The sequence below is a fragment of the Crocuta crocuta genome, unplaced genomic scaffold (assembly GCF_008692635.1).
Source record: "Crocuta crocuta isolate KB4526 unplaced genomic scaffold, BGI_CrCroc_1.0 scaffold271, whole genome shotgun sequence".
Taxonomy (NCBI): domain Eukaryota; kingdom Metazoa; phylum Chordata; class Mammalia; order Carnivora; family Hyaenidae; genus Crocuta; species Crocuta crocuta.
Window position 1 is genome coordinate 1,951,444 of NW_027527824.1, and position 17,357 is coordinate 1,968,800.

Consider the following 17,357-nt stretch of genomic DNA (forward strand, 5'->3'; position numbering starts at 1 on the left):
AACTTGTGCTGTTTCAAAGCATCCTGCCAAAATTGAGCGTGCATAAAAGCAAGCTGAATTCATGCTAATCCAATATATATCCCATAAACTACCTTTTGGACTAGTCCTTGGTACCTGCTTCTTTCTTGTCAAAATTCTCATTCTTAAGTAGGACAGAAATACCTCCACTAATGGTTCACTGAATTATAGATTACATATACCATGACTATGTAAATGATGAGTGACATTCAAACAGTTGAATAAAATCCACTAAAATGGCAAACCGTCCTCACCCTGTTTTCTTGCATTAAATCCTCTGGTGTTTTTCACAAAGGACTATAAAATGTTGCCCATTAGAATCATCCTGGTTCTTTTCTAATTATGAAGTTCCTGTCTCTCCCTCATCTAATCATCATCTCCACTGCTACATAATGCTATTTAGTATGCATGTCCTGCCACTCCAAAATGGTAACCTCTGAGCTCTTGCAATCTCTAAAGTATCTTATCCAGGAATGAACAGAACTAGCATTCATCAACTGCTTGACACTTTGGATTTGCATGATCCAAAGCAGATATTCGACAACGTGGGTTTTCCATTCTTCAAGAGCAGTCCAGTAAAAGATGTGAAGAACCTTAAGAAAGCCTGAAAGACCAAAAGAAAGAAGTTAAAGAAGGACTAGCAATGAGGAACTTTTTTAAGTCTTTAAAAAAAAAAAAAAGGAGGGGGAGAAGCCAAAGTGAAGCCTCAAGAAACAAGGAGTCTGGCAAGGGCAAATGAGAAAAAAGAGAGGGAATGGTGTGGGGGAGCCAGACAATATTTAGAGCTTGAAATGAAAGGGCAATTCTAGAATTAAGGTGGGTTTGGATCAGAAGCCCTACCAAGTTTCTCTGGCTGAAGAGCCTGGGTGGCAGTCTGTGGGTGGCCCACACTTAAGAACACACACACAAAAAAACTGGACACAGATACAAGTGGTGAGAAGTGTCATGAAGCAGGGAGTGGCAAGAGTCGATCCTAAATGCAGTCATTTGGGTACAATGTGCCCTTCAGAGAGGGCATGGTGACAGCATGGGCTAATTTACAGAGCCGCCAGGGCAATAACTCAGAAAGCAATACTGCCTTCTCACAACAAAACGAGGCAGCCCCAGAATGTTTCATGGTGGTAAAAAACTGCATTACAGCATACTGAGATCCCGGAACCAATGAAAGGAGACAAGTTTACCAAAACGAGTCTTGACACAGAGTACGTTTCTGGCAAATACATTATTATGCACTCATTCTACTCATGTCCTGGAGAAACTATTTAGTTTCCTTATATGGCCCTTCTCTTCAGCTCTCTCCTGTAAAATAACTAATGTCTTCTTAGAGAAACAAAGATAGAAAAGAAATAGAACTGTTCCACCCATCCTCCCTCCCCTCCTCGGTTCTTTTCAGGGAGGTGAGTGGAGGCACATATCCTTGAGAGTGTCTGAGAACTACCCCATTTTTGAAGTCAGTTTTAGAAAACTGAAAAACCTTCTGCAAGAGAATCCGTGTTGATGGGGGAAGACAAGGGAAATACTGCAACTGTCTATGCTGGCTGCCAGAATTAAGCAGCCCTGTTTTAGCTGGGACGTTTTTTAATCCCATTAAAACTTTAGTTTTAATAGTACTAGAAGATACCATGAACATGGGTAGAAATACTCACCATATGGCACACAAAATTAAAGAATATGCCAGCTGCCTTCTTACATGAGAATCAACTTCTAATGTTATTACTCTTCTTAAGAATTTTCAATTGGCCTTCACAGTCTTCACATAAAATCCAAACTTCTTAGCTTGACCCCGACTTCATTTCTCAATACATTTCATCCCTATTTCCAAAGTCTTGTCCATTTCCCCCCAAAGCCATGTTCCTCTGACTGGAAAATCTTTTCCATTTCTCTTTGCTTGGTAAAATCCTACTCACCCTTCAAATATCTGCTTAGCTTTCTCTCTTCCAGGAAGAATGCCCACACTCCTATGAGCTCTCAGAGAAGCCTGTGCTTACTTGTCACTGTACTCACCATATGACATTATAATTTCATTTTACTGGCTTGTCCCTTCCAATAGATCCTGTAGACAAGTGCTAAATTCTAGCATGCTACCTATATCCTCTTGTGCCCACATCAAAGGCCTGACACAGGAGTAGATACACATAAATGTTTTCATGTATAGTAAATACAGCCATCAATGAATCTTAGTTTCTTTCAATAGAAAACCGTCTACTCTGAAATTTTTCACAATATAGGACAAGTATCTTCCACCTTTGATCACATTTACTGCCAGAATGATGACTTTGAAAGAGTAGAACATCTGGCTCATATCCTTGAAAACATTTCAGGAAGTTGGTGGCTGACTGCATTTCTCACACCAGGAAGGAAGCCACCATTTGTAAAGCACCTACGTGCTACAACTGTGCACCAAATTTATGCTGCATGTATACATTTCTTCAGTCTTGACAATCTACAGTAACTCGTTTTAGCTCTATTTTGACAATGAACCTGAGGCTTAGACATTTGCCCAAGGTCACATGGCTAGCAAGTGATGAAGCCAAACTAATACAATGTGCAAGATCAGGACTACATTTTTCTCCTAAATGAACTAAAAAATGATGTTGGCTGAAACCAAGATTTCCCACTGGGTTGAAAAAATGATGAAGGCAGCAAATAACTTGTGCATCTCAGACTATGGGTGTGCAGTTTTAACAATATGAACTGAAAACCAGCTTTGTTCCTGTTCAGAGTTTGAATAATTACACACACTGCTGCCATCCTGTCAAATAACAGACTCATCAGACATTCGGTGTGAAGCACTGTTTTAAAACAACTTCTCAAATTTATTTAACTCATGTGGATACCATGGTAGAGTTTTGTATAAAAAGAAAAAAAAAAAAGACCACCACTCCCTCCCTCCTAAGTCTCGCAGACAGCTGAGTTTAGGCAGCATACTGGGCGTGGCAATCACAGGATTTGCACTATCCTCTCAAAGATGGAACTCCAATCACCACTGGAGTTTTCCAATTCAAAATTCAGTTTCACTAGAGTTCCCAGCAAAATAAAAAAACAGAAACAAAAACAAAAAATCAGATTGTTGCTTTTTTCTTTAATTTTTCCAATTCTTATTTAGAAAAATGACTAGAGGCAATGACAAAAATAACCATTTAAAAGAGATCACTCTCCAGATGTTTTTTGTAAAGGTAGGTCCAGGCTTTCCATTCTTTTACATCTTAAAAAGAAAAAGGGCTGTGGAATACGTCAATCTTTACTCTATTTATTACACAGAGCCTCTGCCTTCTCAAGTCCTAGATGTAGTGCCAGGACTCATCTCAAACTTCTGGTCTCAATCAAGTCCATGGGGTGCCTGACTGGAGAGCCCTGGGTGACGATTGCTGAATATGTTCGCACAAATCCAAGGTCAGTTAGAATCCTAACCTTAAACAGCAGACGGCTGACTGCATCACGACATACGCAGGCTAAGTCAGACATCCCTCGTCTGTCAGTGGTGAGTCATGTCAGCAGCTGAGACTGTGTTCTTTTCCCGAAGCTCACTGTACAAGATCACCACCTCACCACCTTGATCCACTGAGCTCACTGTCCAGCCATCATGGAAATCACTTAAAAGTTATCAATGGAATAGATGATTTTCCATAAGTAACAAATGAGAATGTGTTACTTGCTGTTTAGTCCTATCAACAACACAGTTTCTCCACCTTTTCATGGGCAGCCTGTACTTTTAGGCAAATGGCAGGGTTAAAAATACAGAGGAGCAACATCTGTATAAAAATGTGGCTTTATCTCTTCCTTATTACCTTCCCAGAAAATTGCAGTTTCTGAACATTCAAGTTCCTTGAGAAGGAGAACTTTTTCTTAACTGTTGTACCCTGCATGTAGAAAGGGCTTTCTTTTTAGCCTCCATTTCATTGCCTGGGTTTCACTCTCTAGGTACTAACAGTGAGAAGGGAGAGAGGAAGAGATAAAAAATCACAAAGAGCAGCGTAAAGCATGCCCTGTGTCAGCAACATGGCAAGGCCTCTACTATCGTCAATGCTGACACTAAGTAATTTCTGGTGGAGTTGAATGCATCATTACATTTCTATTTGTGCTCTGCCTGAGGCTTTTCCCTACCTACTAATTGCAAGTAAAGGTCGAGAGAGCTTTTGGGAAAGGGGCAGAACATAAGCAATGTGCTGGTCTGTAGCCAGGTGTCAGTGTACTTTATAACAGAGGAAGAGAGGATTAGAGGATTACAGGGAGATTTTTGTTTCAGCCTTTAGTCTGACCAAGATTTAAAAGACTTGCAGAAAATGGCTTCACATAGAAGTATTGTAGTGGGGAAGGGATTACGGGGGGTGGGGGGCGGGCAGTGGTAAACACAGCCAGTAAAATTCAGGGATAAATGAAGACCCACACAAATCCACAGAATACAAAGGAACAAGGAGGAATACTTCCTGAGCCATAAGTGCTCAGGACACAGGGTTGGGTAGGGACCAGTGAATTAGCAACTAAATGAAACCTGTTCCAATTTACTTTTGGAGTGGATTCTTCTCCAGAGCAGGTCAAGATTGTGCTTTTAAAAATGTCCTTACAACACAACAGCTGCTTAAATATTCTTTTGTCTCTTGCTTCCAGCTGATTTCCCTTTGGTTAAAAACCAGAAACAGTAAAAACCTCACAGGATGGAAGAAGTCTTTTGATACACGCAAGGTGAGGCACAGGATGAACTTACACAGTAAGTGAGAGTCTGTCTGTCTTGGTCTTCTCCCCTGACCACTCCACGTCTCTGACCTAACAGATGGCAGTTCACTTCCTCTGGAAGAAGCCAGTAATGGACACTTGTCTGTTGGTTTTGCCCAGAGCAGCAGTCCCTTTCTTTGGGCCCTTTCGTTCTTCTTTGGGTTCTTTTTTCATGGTCATGGCGGAGGGTCTATGTACGGAGGAGGTCTTCATCTTAAGCTCCTCTTCACTATCTGTGCAGGATTCACTCACATAGACTTTTTCAGTCACTGGCAGAATAAGAAAAAATGGGAAACGAGTGGGTCGAGTCATTTAGAACACACTATCAAGAGAATGAGATGTCTTGTTCACTCCAATTCCCTCTGATCAAGGGAGACCCTCTGATCAAGGGAGACCTTCTGATCAAGGGAGACCCTCTGATCAGCTTACCTAGTACTACAGCCTTCTCCCACTGGGAGATCAGATCAGACCACAGATAGGAAGTATGTATCATGAACTCATACAACCACTAGTTGGGGCTCAGAGCCAACATACACCCTTACTGTCTCACTGCTATGCCCATGCCTTTCAATGGGTCCTTATTATTTGATTGCCCAAATTCTGCATTTGGGTCCTGGTCTATGCTAGCTAACTTTCTGAACTCTAAACTGAACTGTCTGTATCTCAAACACCTCCATGCTTTGACTTCTTCAGTCTCACTTCTCTGACCCACAGTACCCACCTGCTTTTCCGGATCTTAATCTCTGCTCTATTCACCAGTCCTCATCTTGTCTAGCCAGGCTCACAGTCATAGGCCCTACTGGCTAGATATATCCTGACATCACCCACTCACTCTCTGCACATCCTAAGTACAAAGAATTGCAGATTACTCAATTGTTTGGTTCTTAGTTCTAAATGACTCAACACTTACTACTAGTGGTCTGCATTGTGAAGAAAACTGCCCCAAGCAAACTCAATCATATAACAAACTTGATCATTTTAAGACAATGATAAAATGAGAAACAAAGTTACCAATTCTCTTAATGCCCTATCAGCCAAAGTCATACGTTTGCCTTTTCTTATACCAATAAAATTCACTGACCTTTGAAAAGAATTTTACCAGTGAGCAGTCAGTATAAGGAAGCTGAAAAGGGCACAGGCACAGACAATAGCTTCCAACAATAGCTTCCAACAATGATGTCACAGAAATGACGAGGGTCTCTTCAGTAATACTGGAGCACACAAACCAACCACAAGAAACAGCGCAATGCCACCTTCCTGTGACTTTAGAGAGCTGCAGCAGCTATATAACCAAAGTCTTCTAAATTCTTTCTCAGCCTTCCTGGTAGCAGCAGGAAGATGAAGAGAAACAGTAAAGGAAAACATCTCCTCTTAGCTGAACACAGGAGCCTAATATGCATCATAAATGCCCAAACAATTAAAGTGAAAGGTATTTTGTCTCATTAAAGGACAATAATAGTTTTAAGTACTTAATTAGTGATTGAGAACAAACTGCTCCAGAGGCAGTGGCTTTGGAATCAAATACATCTGCATTCTAATATGTAGTCTGCCACTTATAAGTTCTCAAACTTTTGATATGCATCAGGATCACCTGCAAGGCTTATTAAAGCAGATTGCTGGACTCTAATTCCAGAGTTTCAAAGTCAGTAGGTGACGGATGGACTTGAGAATTTGCTTTTCTAACATGTTCCCAGGAAATTCTGATGCTGCTAGTCTGGGGACCACACCTTGAGAATCCCTATTCTTTCTTCCCCTGTAAAATGGGGGTAACTGCCTCACAGAAGGTACGGATGCACCTAGTGATCTTAGCAAGGACCCATCAATGCTGGTCTTCTCCCTCACAATGGCAAAGCCATACTGGATATCAACTGGCCGTTGCCAGTGGAGCATTCCTTCACCATACTCATTTAATCTCATTAAGGGTACATAATTAACAGTTCCCTCCCTAAGAGTTCCTAGGATTTGCCATTACTTTTAAGGGCCTAGAATTCATTTGCTGATTCCTATCAACATACAGGCTAAAAATCACTGATAAATATATATATCAGTGATATATATATATATCTATATATATATCAGTGATATATATATAGATATATATATATATNAACTTCAGGTCCTACCTGAGGGTCTACTTAATCAGAATTTGAATTTTAGCAAGATCTTCAAGTAATGTGAAGTTTGAGAAATGCTGCTCTAAGATACTTAAGGAATTCCCATGGCATACCTATTAGTTCAGCAATTTTAATCTCTGAACACTACCCCCATGTCATCAGCAACCTGAAAAGCATTATGTAACTGATTACTGGAACAAACTTATGAGCTGCTATTTACTCAATATCTCAAATTAGGGAAGTCTGAAGAGCCATATGCAGAAATAAGAAAGAAACAACTTACTACTAGTTGGTGATGTAAGACTTCATAAGCTATACTTTGTATTCAAATGGCATCAGGTCTATAATGTTAAACTCCAAAATCAATTAGCTCATTATTTCATTACTTATTACTGAAACCACTGTTTGTCTCATTGCCAATTCTGTGCAATGCATTGCTTGGGGGAGTTAAAACCAGTCAGGGCAACACCAACAAAATTTCTTAAGCAGCACACTTTGTATACCTCAAGAGCAAAAAGAAGGATTTCTATATTCAAAGCTTTAGTTACTTCAAACTACAAGACAAAGGAGATTTCAACTTAAAAGATACAGAACCTTTATTTTAAGTAACATGCAACTTTTCTGGGCTGCCATTAAAACAAACAAACAAACAAAGAGCCCAGTTTACATGGGTAATATCAGAATTATTCTCTACTCAAACAATGTTTTACTGTTAGAAATCTAACTTGTCCAAAAGTCTACCCCACACTAATCTCAGGGGCCCAACTCCCCAGTCACTAAAGCAAAGTCACAGAAAGGGAAAGATCAGTTTTGAAAACCCCCAGACCAGCTCTCATCCAGCATAGGACAGGGCAAGCCCCCTGTGCTCGTATACTTGGAACGGTCTGAACAGAAAGAAAAGTATAACTCCTTTGTTGGTAACAAGAGCCAAGATTCAGTAGGTTGAGCTTGGACTAAAAACCTTAAAAAAAAAAAAATAGTGCTATGTGAGCACGGTTTTCATTGTTGCATCCAAGGCTCTTAGTAGTCCTGTCTGGAGACAAGAGCACAAAAAGTCCACATCCCATACCTGGCCAAAATTGAGTACTATGTTTTGAACAAAACAATAGGTAATTAGCCACAAACTCCCAGTAAATGCTCACAATGATACAGCTGACATTTTTCTTTTGGGGTAGAAGGAGAAAAAAACTGACACTGATGCTTTTGTCCATTTAAATTTAAATCAAAGGAAAAAGAATAAGAATTTTAATAGTAAATATATATATATTATCACCAATAGTCAAACCAAAAGGCTTGAAAACACACTATTAGAAGACCGAAAGCAAACAAAACAAAATACAGAAAAACAACCCTAACTCAAAGTCCAGAATTCATAGGCTCACAAAAAATTTGGCACTGAAAAGACCAATTTCCAGTGTAAGGATTTTTATTCCCTGATCATATGCTACAATTGAAATGCCACACGCCTAGCGCACCTGGGTGGCTCAGCTGGTTGAGCATTGGACTTCAACTCAGGTCATGATCTCCCAGTTCGCAGGTTCGGGCCCCACATCAGGCTTTGTGCTGGCAGCGCAGAGCCTGCTTTGGATTCTGTCTCCCCTACTCTCTGCCCCTTCCCCACTTGCATGCACTCTCTTAAAAATAAACATTAAAAAAAAAAAATCTTTAAAAAAAAATGGCAGAGACCTTTTCAGAGGAGTGGAAGGTAGAGAACAATGGGATGGGGCTCGCACTAATTCTAACAACCACACAACCTAGGAAAAGAAGATTCTTCAGAATTGATCAATCTTTTTAAGACAAAAGTTTGAACCAGAAAAAGAAAGTCAAGAAAGGGAAAAAATACTTCTTTAGGAGAGCAGGTGCCACAGGAAGGGAGGAACTACAATTATCGGTTATACAACTGTATAGGTTATACAATTGTATAAGAAGAGGTTTCCAAGACTAAGCCCACTAGTCTTTGTAAACACAAAATGATAGTACCAGGATCACAGCATCCCACTGGCCTGCAAGTGTGAAAGCCCCAGAGAAGTCTGAGTCAACTGTGGAAGCGGTAGAACAAGGTTAAACATGGCTGAAGAATTCAACCTATAACTGAAAAGCTAAATTCTAATTCCCCTCTAGGTCACCATAAGAAGCACATGCTTTTATTTACCATGACTTACAAACAGGAAACATAAAGGAAATGATTTGGAAGGGTCAAATCCTTCTGGAGAGATGGGACAAGAAGACTCCTGACACTCTCTTCAGAGTCTAATCATCCGTGGGGGCTTCTTTTCTACTCTTCAAATGTATTAAAAAACCATTCTAGGAAAAAAAAAGTTTCTCAAGGTCTATAATGACATTTTAAGTTGGTATTATGGTTTCCATATTGAAAATGCCTTCATTAAATTTTACCTCACCTGAATCTTCACAACAGCCCCACATACAGGCAAAATGGATATTTAACCTCCATTCCATAGATCAAGAAACACCCCACCAGAGGTGACAGGACTTTTATCCAAGACGTCAAAGCTCATTTCTACAACATGTGGTCCAAATAAGAACCTATGTTCTGTCTTTTGTTGTGGTGTTCTCTATACTCTGCTACTCAGGATGTGCGCCACATTTGGGGTGAGTCATGTGCACATTCAAGTTTGAAGCACACTGCTCTGTAAGAGATCATGGAGCCAGAAACTCTTACCCATGCAGCCTTCATCATCCACAAAGGTCTTAGACTTCAACACTCGTTTTCGTTTTCTTTTTTCTCCATTTGAGCTCTAAAAGATCACAGGAAGATCAGAGGTTACAAGATTTAGTTGATCAATGAATCTACAGAGAAAAATAACAAAAGCTTTTTAATCTACAATAATCACCCTCCAATATTCTACGATAAAAAGTTGAAATAGAAACTCTATCCATTTTCTTTTAGGGACTGGTCCTACTATACAGACAAGTTACATTCCTATATATGATATGCAAGTTTGATGTTTAATTGCTTAGGAGATGAAAAGTAGCATGTTCAGCAAAGAACTGTGATCGTTCAAGTCAACAAACTTTCGTTGAGTGGTGCAGGCACCATGGTTAAAAAGACCAATAAGACAAGGACCTTAGCGGATGAGAGAGACAAGGAAAACAGGCCACTGCAACCCACTGTGGTAAGGGCTTTGATGGAGGGCTGTGGCAGACATTATGGGAGCAGACAGGAAAGCTCCCTAAATCAGACAAGAGGTCCGTGGCATGTACCCTTGCCATAGATACTTGCTATTTTAGCCTTGATGCTGCAACATTACTCCCATCTAATTTAGTCTCACACAGATATTACTAATACCAATTTCCTTTTATGTCCACTGGTCTTTCATCCCATTTTCTGTTCAGCTAATGAGGAAATTACAGCAAAATTTAAATGACAGTCTTAATACAACGAATTAAGGAAAATTAATAGTCATAAAGGAAAAAAAAATCTTGTTAGCACCCTTCTTCTCAACTCCTCATTATCTACACTAATAGACAAGATGCAGCTGAAGATTATTCAAAACTATATTTCTCCCATTTATTGCCAGCTTTTCTCGACCTTTTCTAGAAGAGTTTCTGAAGAGCAACAAATGTGCGTACGTTTTTTGTTCCACTCTATTTTCCCACACTTTGCTCTGATGCAGGCAAGACCTTTCTTTGCACAATTCCAACAGGAGTTGGGTAACACAGCAACCCTGATGCTGGAGGTCATGAAAAGCAAAGCCGCTCCCAGGCCTGACTTCTGCAACCTTCCTGAGACTATGCCCTATAGCTGAGCTCTCACTGCAGGTGAGGAGAGGGAATTCCCGTCCTGTAGTACCTACAGGAAAGCAGAATGAGACAAGAGCCATCTACTGGCGTCCCTGGACTATACAGCAGCGGCCTATTCAGCATGGTTTCAGGTCCTTGAAAGGTCAAAGACACACAGAAAGGCAACCGTCCCAGTAAAGCTTTACCTTGATAGAAGGAGGCTCTGGTTCAGTCTTCGGCACTGGTTCAGGAGGTGGAGAAGCAGGAGGAGGTGGGGACGGTGACTCAGCTTCATAATCCCCAGGAGAGTCTGGGATGACTGAAATAATGAAACAAGCTTAGCTAAGAGAACTGTGGCACTATCGGGTACAACACGTTCTCCGGTGGCTTTTTAAACATCCATGTACAGCAAAGGACATTTTGCAAGCCGTAATTCATGACAACCAATGACTTTGCAGTTGTAGATTTTTAAAACACACATTTTATTAATTTTGTACAATAAAACCCAGAAAATTGAGAATTATTACAGCTGGAATAAACCTTAGAGATTATCTTAGCTAAACTTTTTATTTTGCCAGAAAGTCTAAAGTCGTTTTATAAATAACCACTGATCATCTAACATGTGTCATGTATTTCTCTTACAATTGTTTCATTTATCCTCGTAACAATCCTAAGAGACAAATATTATTCACACAGTAAAGTCAAGTAGAAAGATGCTCAAAGAGGTTAATTAACTTGCCAAGGTCACAGAGCTTACAACTGAGCCAGGAGGTTTTATTTATTTATTTATTTTTAATGTTTTATTTATTTCTGAGAGAGAGAGACAGCGTGAGCAGGGTGGAGGTCAGAGAGAGAGGGAGACAGAGAAATCTGAAGCAGGCTCCAGGCTCTGAGCTGTCAGCACAGAGCCTGACGCGGGGCTTGAACCCACGAACTGTGAGAGAATGACCTGAGCCGAAGTCAGATGCTTAACCAACTGAGCCACCCAGGCATCCCTGAGCCAGGAGGTTTTAAACCTAAGTCAGTCTGATGCCAAGCCTTACCATTCCAACTATCCTGTGTTGCCCTACCATTCAGAGCCAGACATTTTCTTTTAAGATTAAATAAACAGGTATAATTCTCAGATTATATCAAATGTTCTATGCCAGAGTCTAAGGATTACCTGAAATCACCTGAGATGTTTATTAGACTGAAATATTCCAGCTGATGTTAAAAGCATAAACTTTGGAGGAAAAATCACCTTTGAAACAATCATAATTATAGCTCTGACAACTAAGACTTGCTTACTATTCTGTATGGGAACTATTTCTAGTGACTGCTCACTGATGAGGCTTGCTTTGCTATAGTGAGATTAACAAGAAAGAACACTTTTGGGAAAGCAATATTGCTCTGGAAGTGGTATCACCCGAGAAGAGAGCATCTTCAAAGGGATCCCATCATTCCTGAATAGTTCCAGAAATAGTGGTCTTAGTATAAGGCCCATGAGAGGGGAAGTGAAAATCCTCAGCTGACCTATTGCTTAATCACCACAGAGAAACTGCTGGTAAAAAGACTGGGTAGTTGCTTAGCCTCACCTGCTCCCTGAATCTCCTGGCTGTATTCAAATTCTTAGCACAAGTCTTGGATCTGAAATTCTCCCAACCGATTAGGTCAGTGTTAAAAATTATGACAGTGGAGGGTTCAAGGCCAAATGACCTAAAGAGGTGAAGCAAAACAAGAGCCAGAATGCAATAAATTATACACCAAGTATGAAATGGGCCTCAAAACTTTATAAGCTCTGGGAAACAAGAGTCAGAAACATATGAGGGAAGGGGTCCAGTTAGTAACCCAGCTCTAGGAGAGTAGAACATGATGGGAGCTCAAAGTAAGCAAAAGTCAAACCACAGAACCAAGCTCCGATTTCTCTGAAGGTAAAGCAATCAGGAAAGCTGTGTCACATGTGTTACAGGGGCAGGAGGAAAGTTTACACAGTGAGGAAGCCAAAGAAAAGGAATTTTGAGTCCTCACAATAATAAATTTAGGAGTTTTTATTCTATTTCCACTTCTGTAACCATAAAGACACTTAACCCTAGTGGCACCCTCTAAGACCCGTCACTGCACTGTATACAAGTTTGTTTATCTAGATCCTCCTCTGACTCTAACCTCCATAGAGTCAGAGACACCACAATATTTCTCTGGCACTAAACACACAGTAACAATATTTTTAATAAAGGAAAACAATCATTTTTGGAACTAAATTTGGGATGAGGGACTTCTAGGTCAAGAAATAGTCAGCATATACCTCCTTCTCCCTTCCACATCCACTCAGAGGCACATTACAGTGATGACTAAGGAATGAAATGCTGTAAACCTGCCCGCCACACCTATCGCTGCCATAACAGGGAAGAGAGTAGAAAAGGGAGCCAAGAATTTGTAATGAATAAGAATTTATTCCATCCTGGAAGATGGAAGACAGGTGGGAGAAAGGAGACAAGAGAAGTATTAGTCAATTAGATATCTGGGTCTGATATGAGAGCTTACAATCTATTACAAAACTTCTATTTTATATGATTTTTCAAGTTACATATCACTTTACATTTTTTTAAATAAATTATTTTGGGGCACCTGGGTGGCTCAGTTCTGACTCTTGACTTCGGCTCAGGTCATGATCTCACAGTTGTGAGATCGAGCCCCACATCAGGCTCTTAGGTGGGCATGGAGTCTGCTTAAGGTCCTCTCTCTCTCCCTCTGCCCCTCCTGTGCAAGTGTGCTCTCCCCCCAAAAAAAAATTTGTTAAGGAAGGATGGGGACGGGTGGTGCCAGGGTAGCTCAGTCAATTAAGCGTCCAGCCCTTGATTTCAGCTCAGCTTAGATCACACACTGTGGGATCAGACCCCACATAGGGCTCTGTGCTGATAGCATGAAGCCTCCTTGGGATTCTCTTTCCCTCTCTCTCTGTTCTTCCCTCACTTGTCCTCTCTCTGTCTCAAAATAAATACATAAACTTAAAAATAAAATAAAAAAGGAAGGGAGGATACGAAAATCAACTAGAATTCTCTGGGCTTTACAAACATTAATCATTCATTCTCATAATATACCCACAAAATCACTATTTCTATTATTTGTTTTATATGACTGAAGTTCAAAAAGACTAAAAAAAATTTTGCCTACATTCATATGTTAGAATCCATGTGTCTGACTTACCATCAAGGTAAGTATTATCCACGATATATTTTCAGTGACATAAGCATAAGGAAGGTTTCATACATTGGTATATTTTAAATATATTCATAATGAATTTACAGCTTTTCAGATGAAAGATACTCAAGAAGTGAAATTTAACACTTACCCCAGGACAACAGAATAAGAACTATAGTAAAACTAATAGCAGGGGTCCAGCAGCATAACCACTGTTTACCAGAAAGTGCTATGGCAGAAATGGGTAATTCTGGAAATCATTCATAGCTTCCTAGGAAATTTTTTAAACTACCTATCATAACCAAAAAAGGCAGGGGCGGGGGGAGAGTCATTTGCTTAACATTCTCCATAAATAATTTGTAAAAACTGAAAATGTTAGCAAAAAACTTAATCAGCTAAAACTATTTCTTCCTACGAATGTATTTTTTTTTTTTATTCTATTTTAGAGAGCACAAGAGGGGAAGAGGGAGAGAATCTTCAGTAGGCTCCACACTCAGCACAGGGCCCAGTGTAGGACTAGATCCCACTACCCTGGGATCATGACCTGAGCCAAAATCAAGAGTTGGACATTCAACCGAATGAGCCACCCAGGCGCCCCTATTCTTGGCAATGAAAACTTTGCTCTTAATGTGATTTCTTTCTGGGTCTGGCCTTTTCTTGCTTCACAAAGAGTATGCAGATCTGCTAAAGGTGCTTATAACTCTGCCAAGAAAAGAAAGAAAGGAAAAGTCTCTTGGGTAGAGAGTTAAAGGTATGAAGTTGAAAGGAATTTTCTGAGAGAAGAGACTTACTGCTGTTAAATACTTACTGAACACCTCAATAGAAAAAATGGGGTGAAGAATAAGAAAACTTGCTATGTCAAGCAATGTCCTGGCCCTGCTGACATATCTTTTTTGATGTTCATAAAAAGCCTATGACACTATCACAGTGTGATAACATCCCTATTAGAGATAAGGAAACAAGGAATTGAAGAAGTTAAGTAATCTGCCTCTAGTCACACAGTAAATGGCAGAAAATTTATTATTATTTTTAATAATTTATGTTTTTAATTTATATTCAAGTTAGTTATTAACATATAGTGCAACAATGATTTCAGGAACAGATAGATTGATTCCTTAATGCCCCTCACCCATTTAGCCCACCCCCCCTCCCACAACCCCTTCAGCAACCCTCTGTTCTCTAAGAGTCTCTGATGTTTTGTCCTCCTCCCTGTTTTTATATTATTTTTGCTTCCCTTCCCTTATGTTCATCTGTTTTGTATCTTAAAGTCCTCATATGAGTGAAGTCATGATATTTCGCCTTCTCTAATTTCACTTAGCATAATACCCTCTAGCTCCATCCAAGTAGTTGCAAATGGCAAGACTTCATTCTTTTTGATTGCCAAGTAATACTCCATTGTATATATATATACCACATATTCTTTATCCATCGATGGACATTTGGGCTCCTTCCATACTTTGGCTATCATTGATAGTGCTGCTATAAACATTGAGGTGCATGTGCCCAGTAAGTGGCAGAAGTAAGGTTTAAACCCTGGTCTGTTTTACTCCAAAGTTCCTGTCATTTCCTCTGCTCCTCCTACTTATTTGCTAATTTCCAGCTGAAGACAGCATACTGAATAGTATATATTTGGTGTAACAGGAATAAAATGGTAATAGGTTAGAGACTGTGTGAAGGTTTAAAATAAAAGCTGGCTTTGAGATGAAAAAGAAATTTAGGAATAAAATGGCAAAGTTTTGTAAATTCAGTCAGATGCTAAAAATGATTTTCCCAGATAAAAAATCTGAGAGCTTCTCATCTGTATTATCTATTATTAAAGGTTGTCCACCTCTATCACATTTCTTCTCACTACTTTCCAAACTAATAACCCCACTCATATTTCTAATCACCCAAAGGTATTATTTTCGTGCACTAACGATCAGAACTCCAGAGAATATTTCAGAAGTATGTAATGAGTGCTTAATCAACCACATTAATTCCCTGACTTAGAGCTGATTCCTTCACTAGAGTATCTAGTCTACCTTTTCAAAGTACATTAGGCTGAGGGCTTGAAAACCTTTTCCAGATTCTTCCCCAAATCCTTCTCCTGGTTGGAAGTAGGGAAGACTATTTCAATAGCACAGTAATATTCCTATTACTTCCTAATTATTTTCCCATGTATCTTCATGGAGTCACTTCTATTTCCTTAATTCTTAACTGGTCAGAATGTTCCTTGTTTCAGTCACACACTTGGGTATCTTCTTTTCAGGTGTCTTGGTCAAAGCATTACCATAAATGACATGGAATGAGAATACAGCGACAGTTCCTCTAAGGATACTCACGGTGCCCTAACCTACCTATTCCAAAGAGTCACTAAAAAAACCATAGCTCTGGTGGTCATAATACCTCGGTAAGATATCACAGCTCATAAACTCCAACGTGCAAGCATGACTGTAGGATCTAAAACCATGGAAGAGTCAACGATATACCTGTATCATAGATTTAACTTCCTCATACAATTTTTTAGGTCTGTTCATTTCTTTTGCATTACTGTCATCTGTATATATAAATGGCTTTCTGACTCATTTGTACATGTATGGTCACTGAGTTGCTTTGGGCAGCCTCTGTTGCCATTTTCACTTCTTACGGTAAGTACTTACTTCCAGTAAGAGTAGAGCCTAACAAGTTTATTTCGTCCTTTACCAGCAGACAGGCTCCTTTTCCTGTATTTGTTATTCTTCTTTAATTTCTTTTAGCATCCGTTTGTTTGTTTTGTCATTCAACTTTTATCTGATGCTGAATTCCTTTGGACTAGATTTCCCTGACCCCTCAAATTGTTTTATACCCATTATGGCATAAATTCATAGAGAACAGATTATAGAAACTCAAACTTTTTACCACTGTTCTCAAAGCAGGGTAGAAGTCATCTGGCATAGCAGTTCAACCAAGGCATCTTTCTCTTTAGCCTCATCCTCTTTCTATATACCTTCATTTACACAATTTGGGAAGAGACCTTGGCTCTTAGAATACTTGATATTCTTTGAAAAGGCATATGAATTTTCCAAGTAAGAATCTTGCCCTTATTCTGTTTGTTTATCTTACAACAGAGCCCACAGTCTAAAACTAGAAGGGTCTATGGGTATCATTCCCTTTCAACAATGATACTATAGATTCTCAAACTTAGCATGTTTTTATTTATGTGGTGTGGAACACCATACCACCAACACCCTTGATGCCTACAATATTACCCGTTTTAAAAGATTCACATGAAGGTAGCCAAAGGAATATCTCCATTTCATATTTTAAAAAGAAAACCCCTCAGGGAACCTGTGCGGATCAGTTGGTTAAGCTTCCGCCTTTGACTCAGTCACGATCTCATGGTTCATGGGTGTGAGCCATGTCAGGCTCTCTGCTGTCAGTGCAGAGCCTGCTTCAGATCCTCTGTCCCCCTTTCTTTCTGCCTCTCCCCCACTCAAACTCTCTCTCTCAAAACTAAGCATTAAAAAATAAAAAGCAAAGCTCTTTGATAATATATATAATAAGAACCCTTAATCTCTTTCCTTTTATGTTAGTTATTTTGCCAAATTACCAGAACATAATGGTTCTGGTCAAAAA

The 17,357-nt window shown here is 39.6% G+C and overlaps 1 protein-coding gene across 10 annotated transcripts in view; it reads right to left on the minus strand.

The window, feature by feature from the left end:
- Positions 1-511: 511 nt before the first annotated feature.
- Positions 512-17,357, minus strand: part of POLD3 (DNA polymerase delta 3, accessory subunit) — a 56,276-nt gene continuing 39,430 nt past the window's right edge. For 8 of the 10 annotated variants that reach the window (XM_077776569.1, XM_077776550.1, XM_077776534.1 and 5 more), the window contains 3 exons: positions 10,793-10,905; positions 9,526-9,601; positions 2,804-5,000 (listed from right to left, as the gene is read on the minus strand). In XM_077776569.1, coding sequence (XP_077632695.1) covers positions 4,798-5,000; positions 9,526-9,601; positions 10,793-10,905 — 392 coding nt within the window. In that variant the 3' untranslated portion in view covers positions 2,804-4,797. Of the gene's footprint in view, positions 623-2,803; positions 5,001-9,525; positions 9,602-10,792; positions 10,906-17,357 lie in introns of those variants that run through there. The other 2 variants (XR_013338227.1, XR_013338228.1) reach the window with 2 other exon arrangements.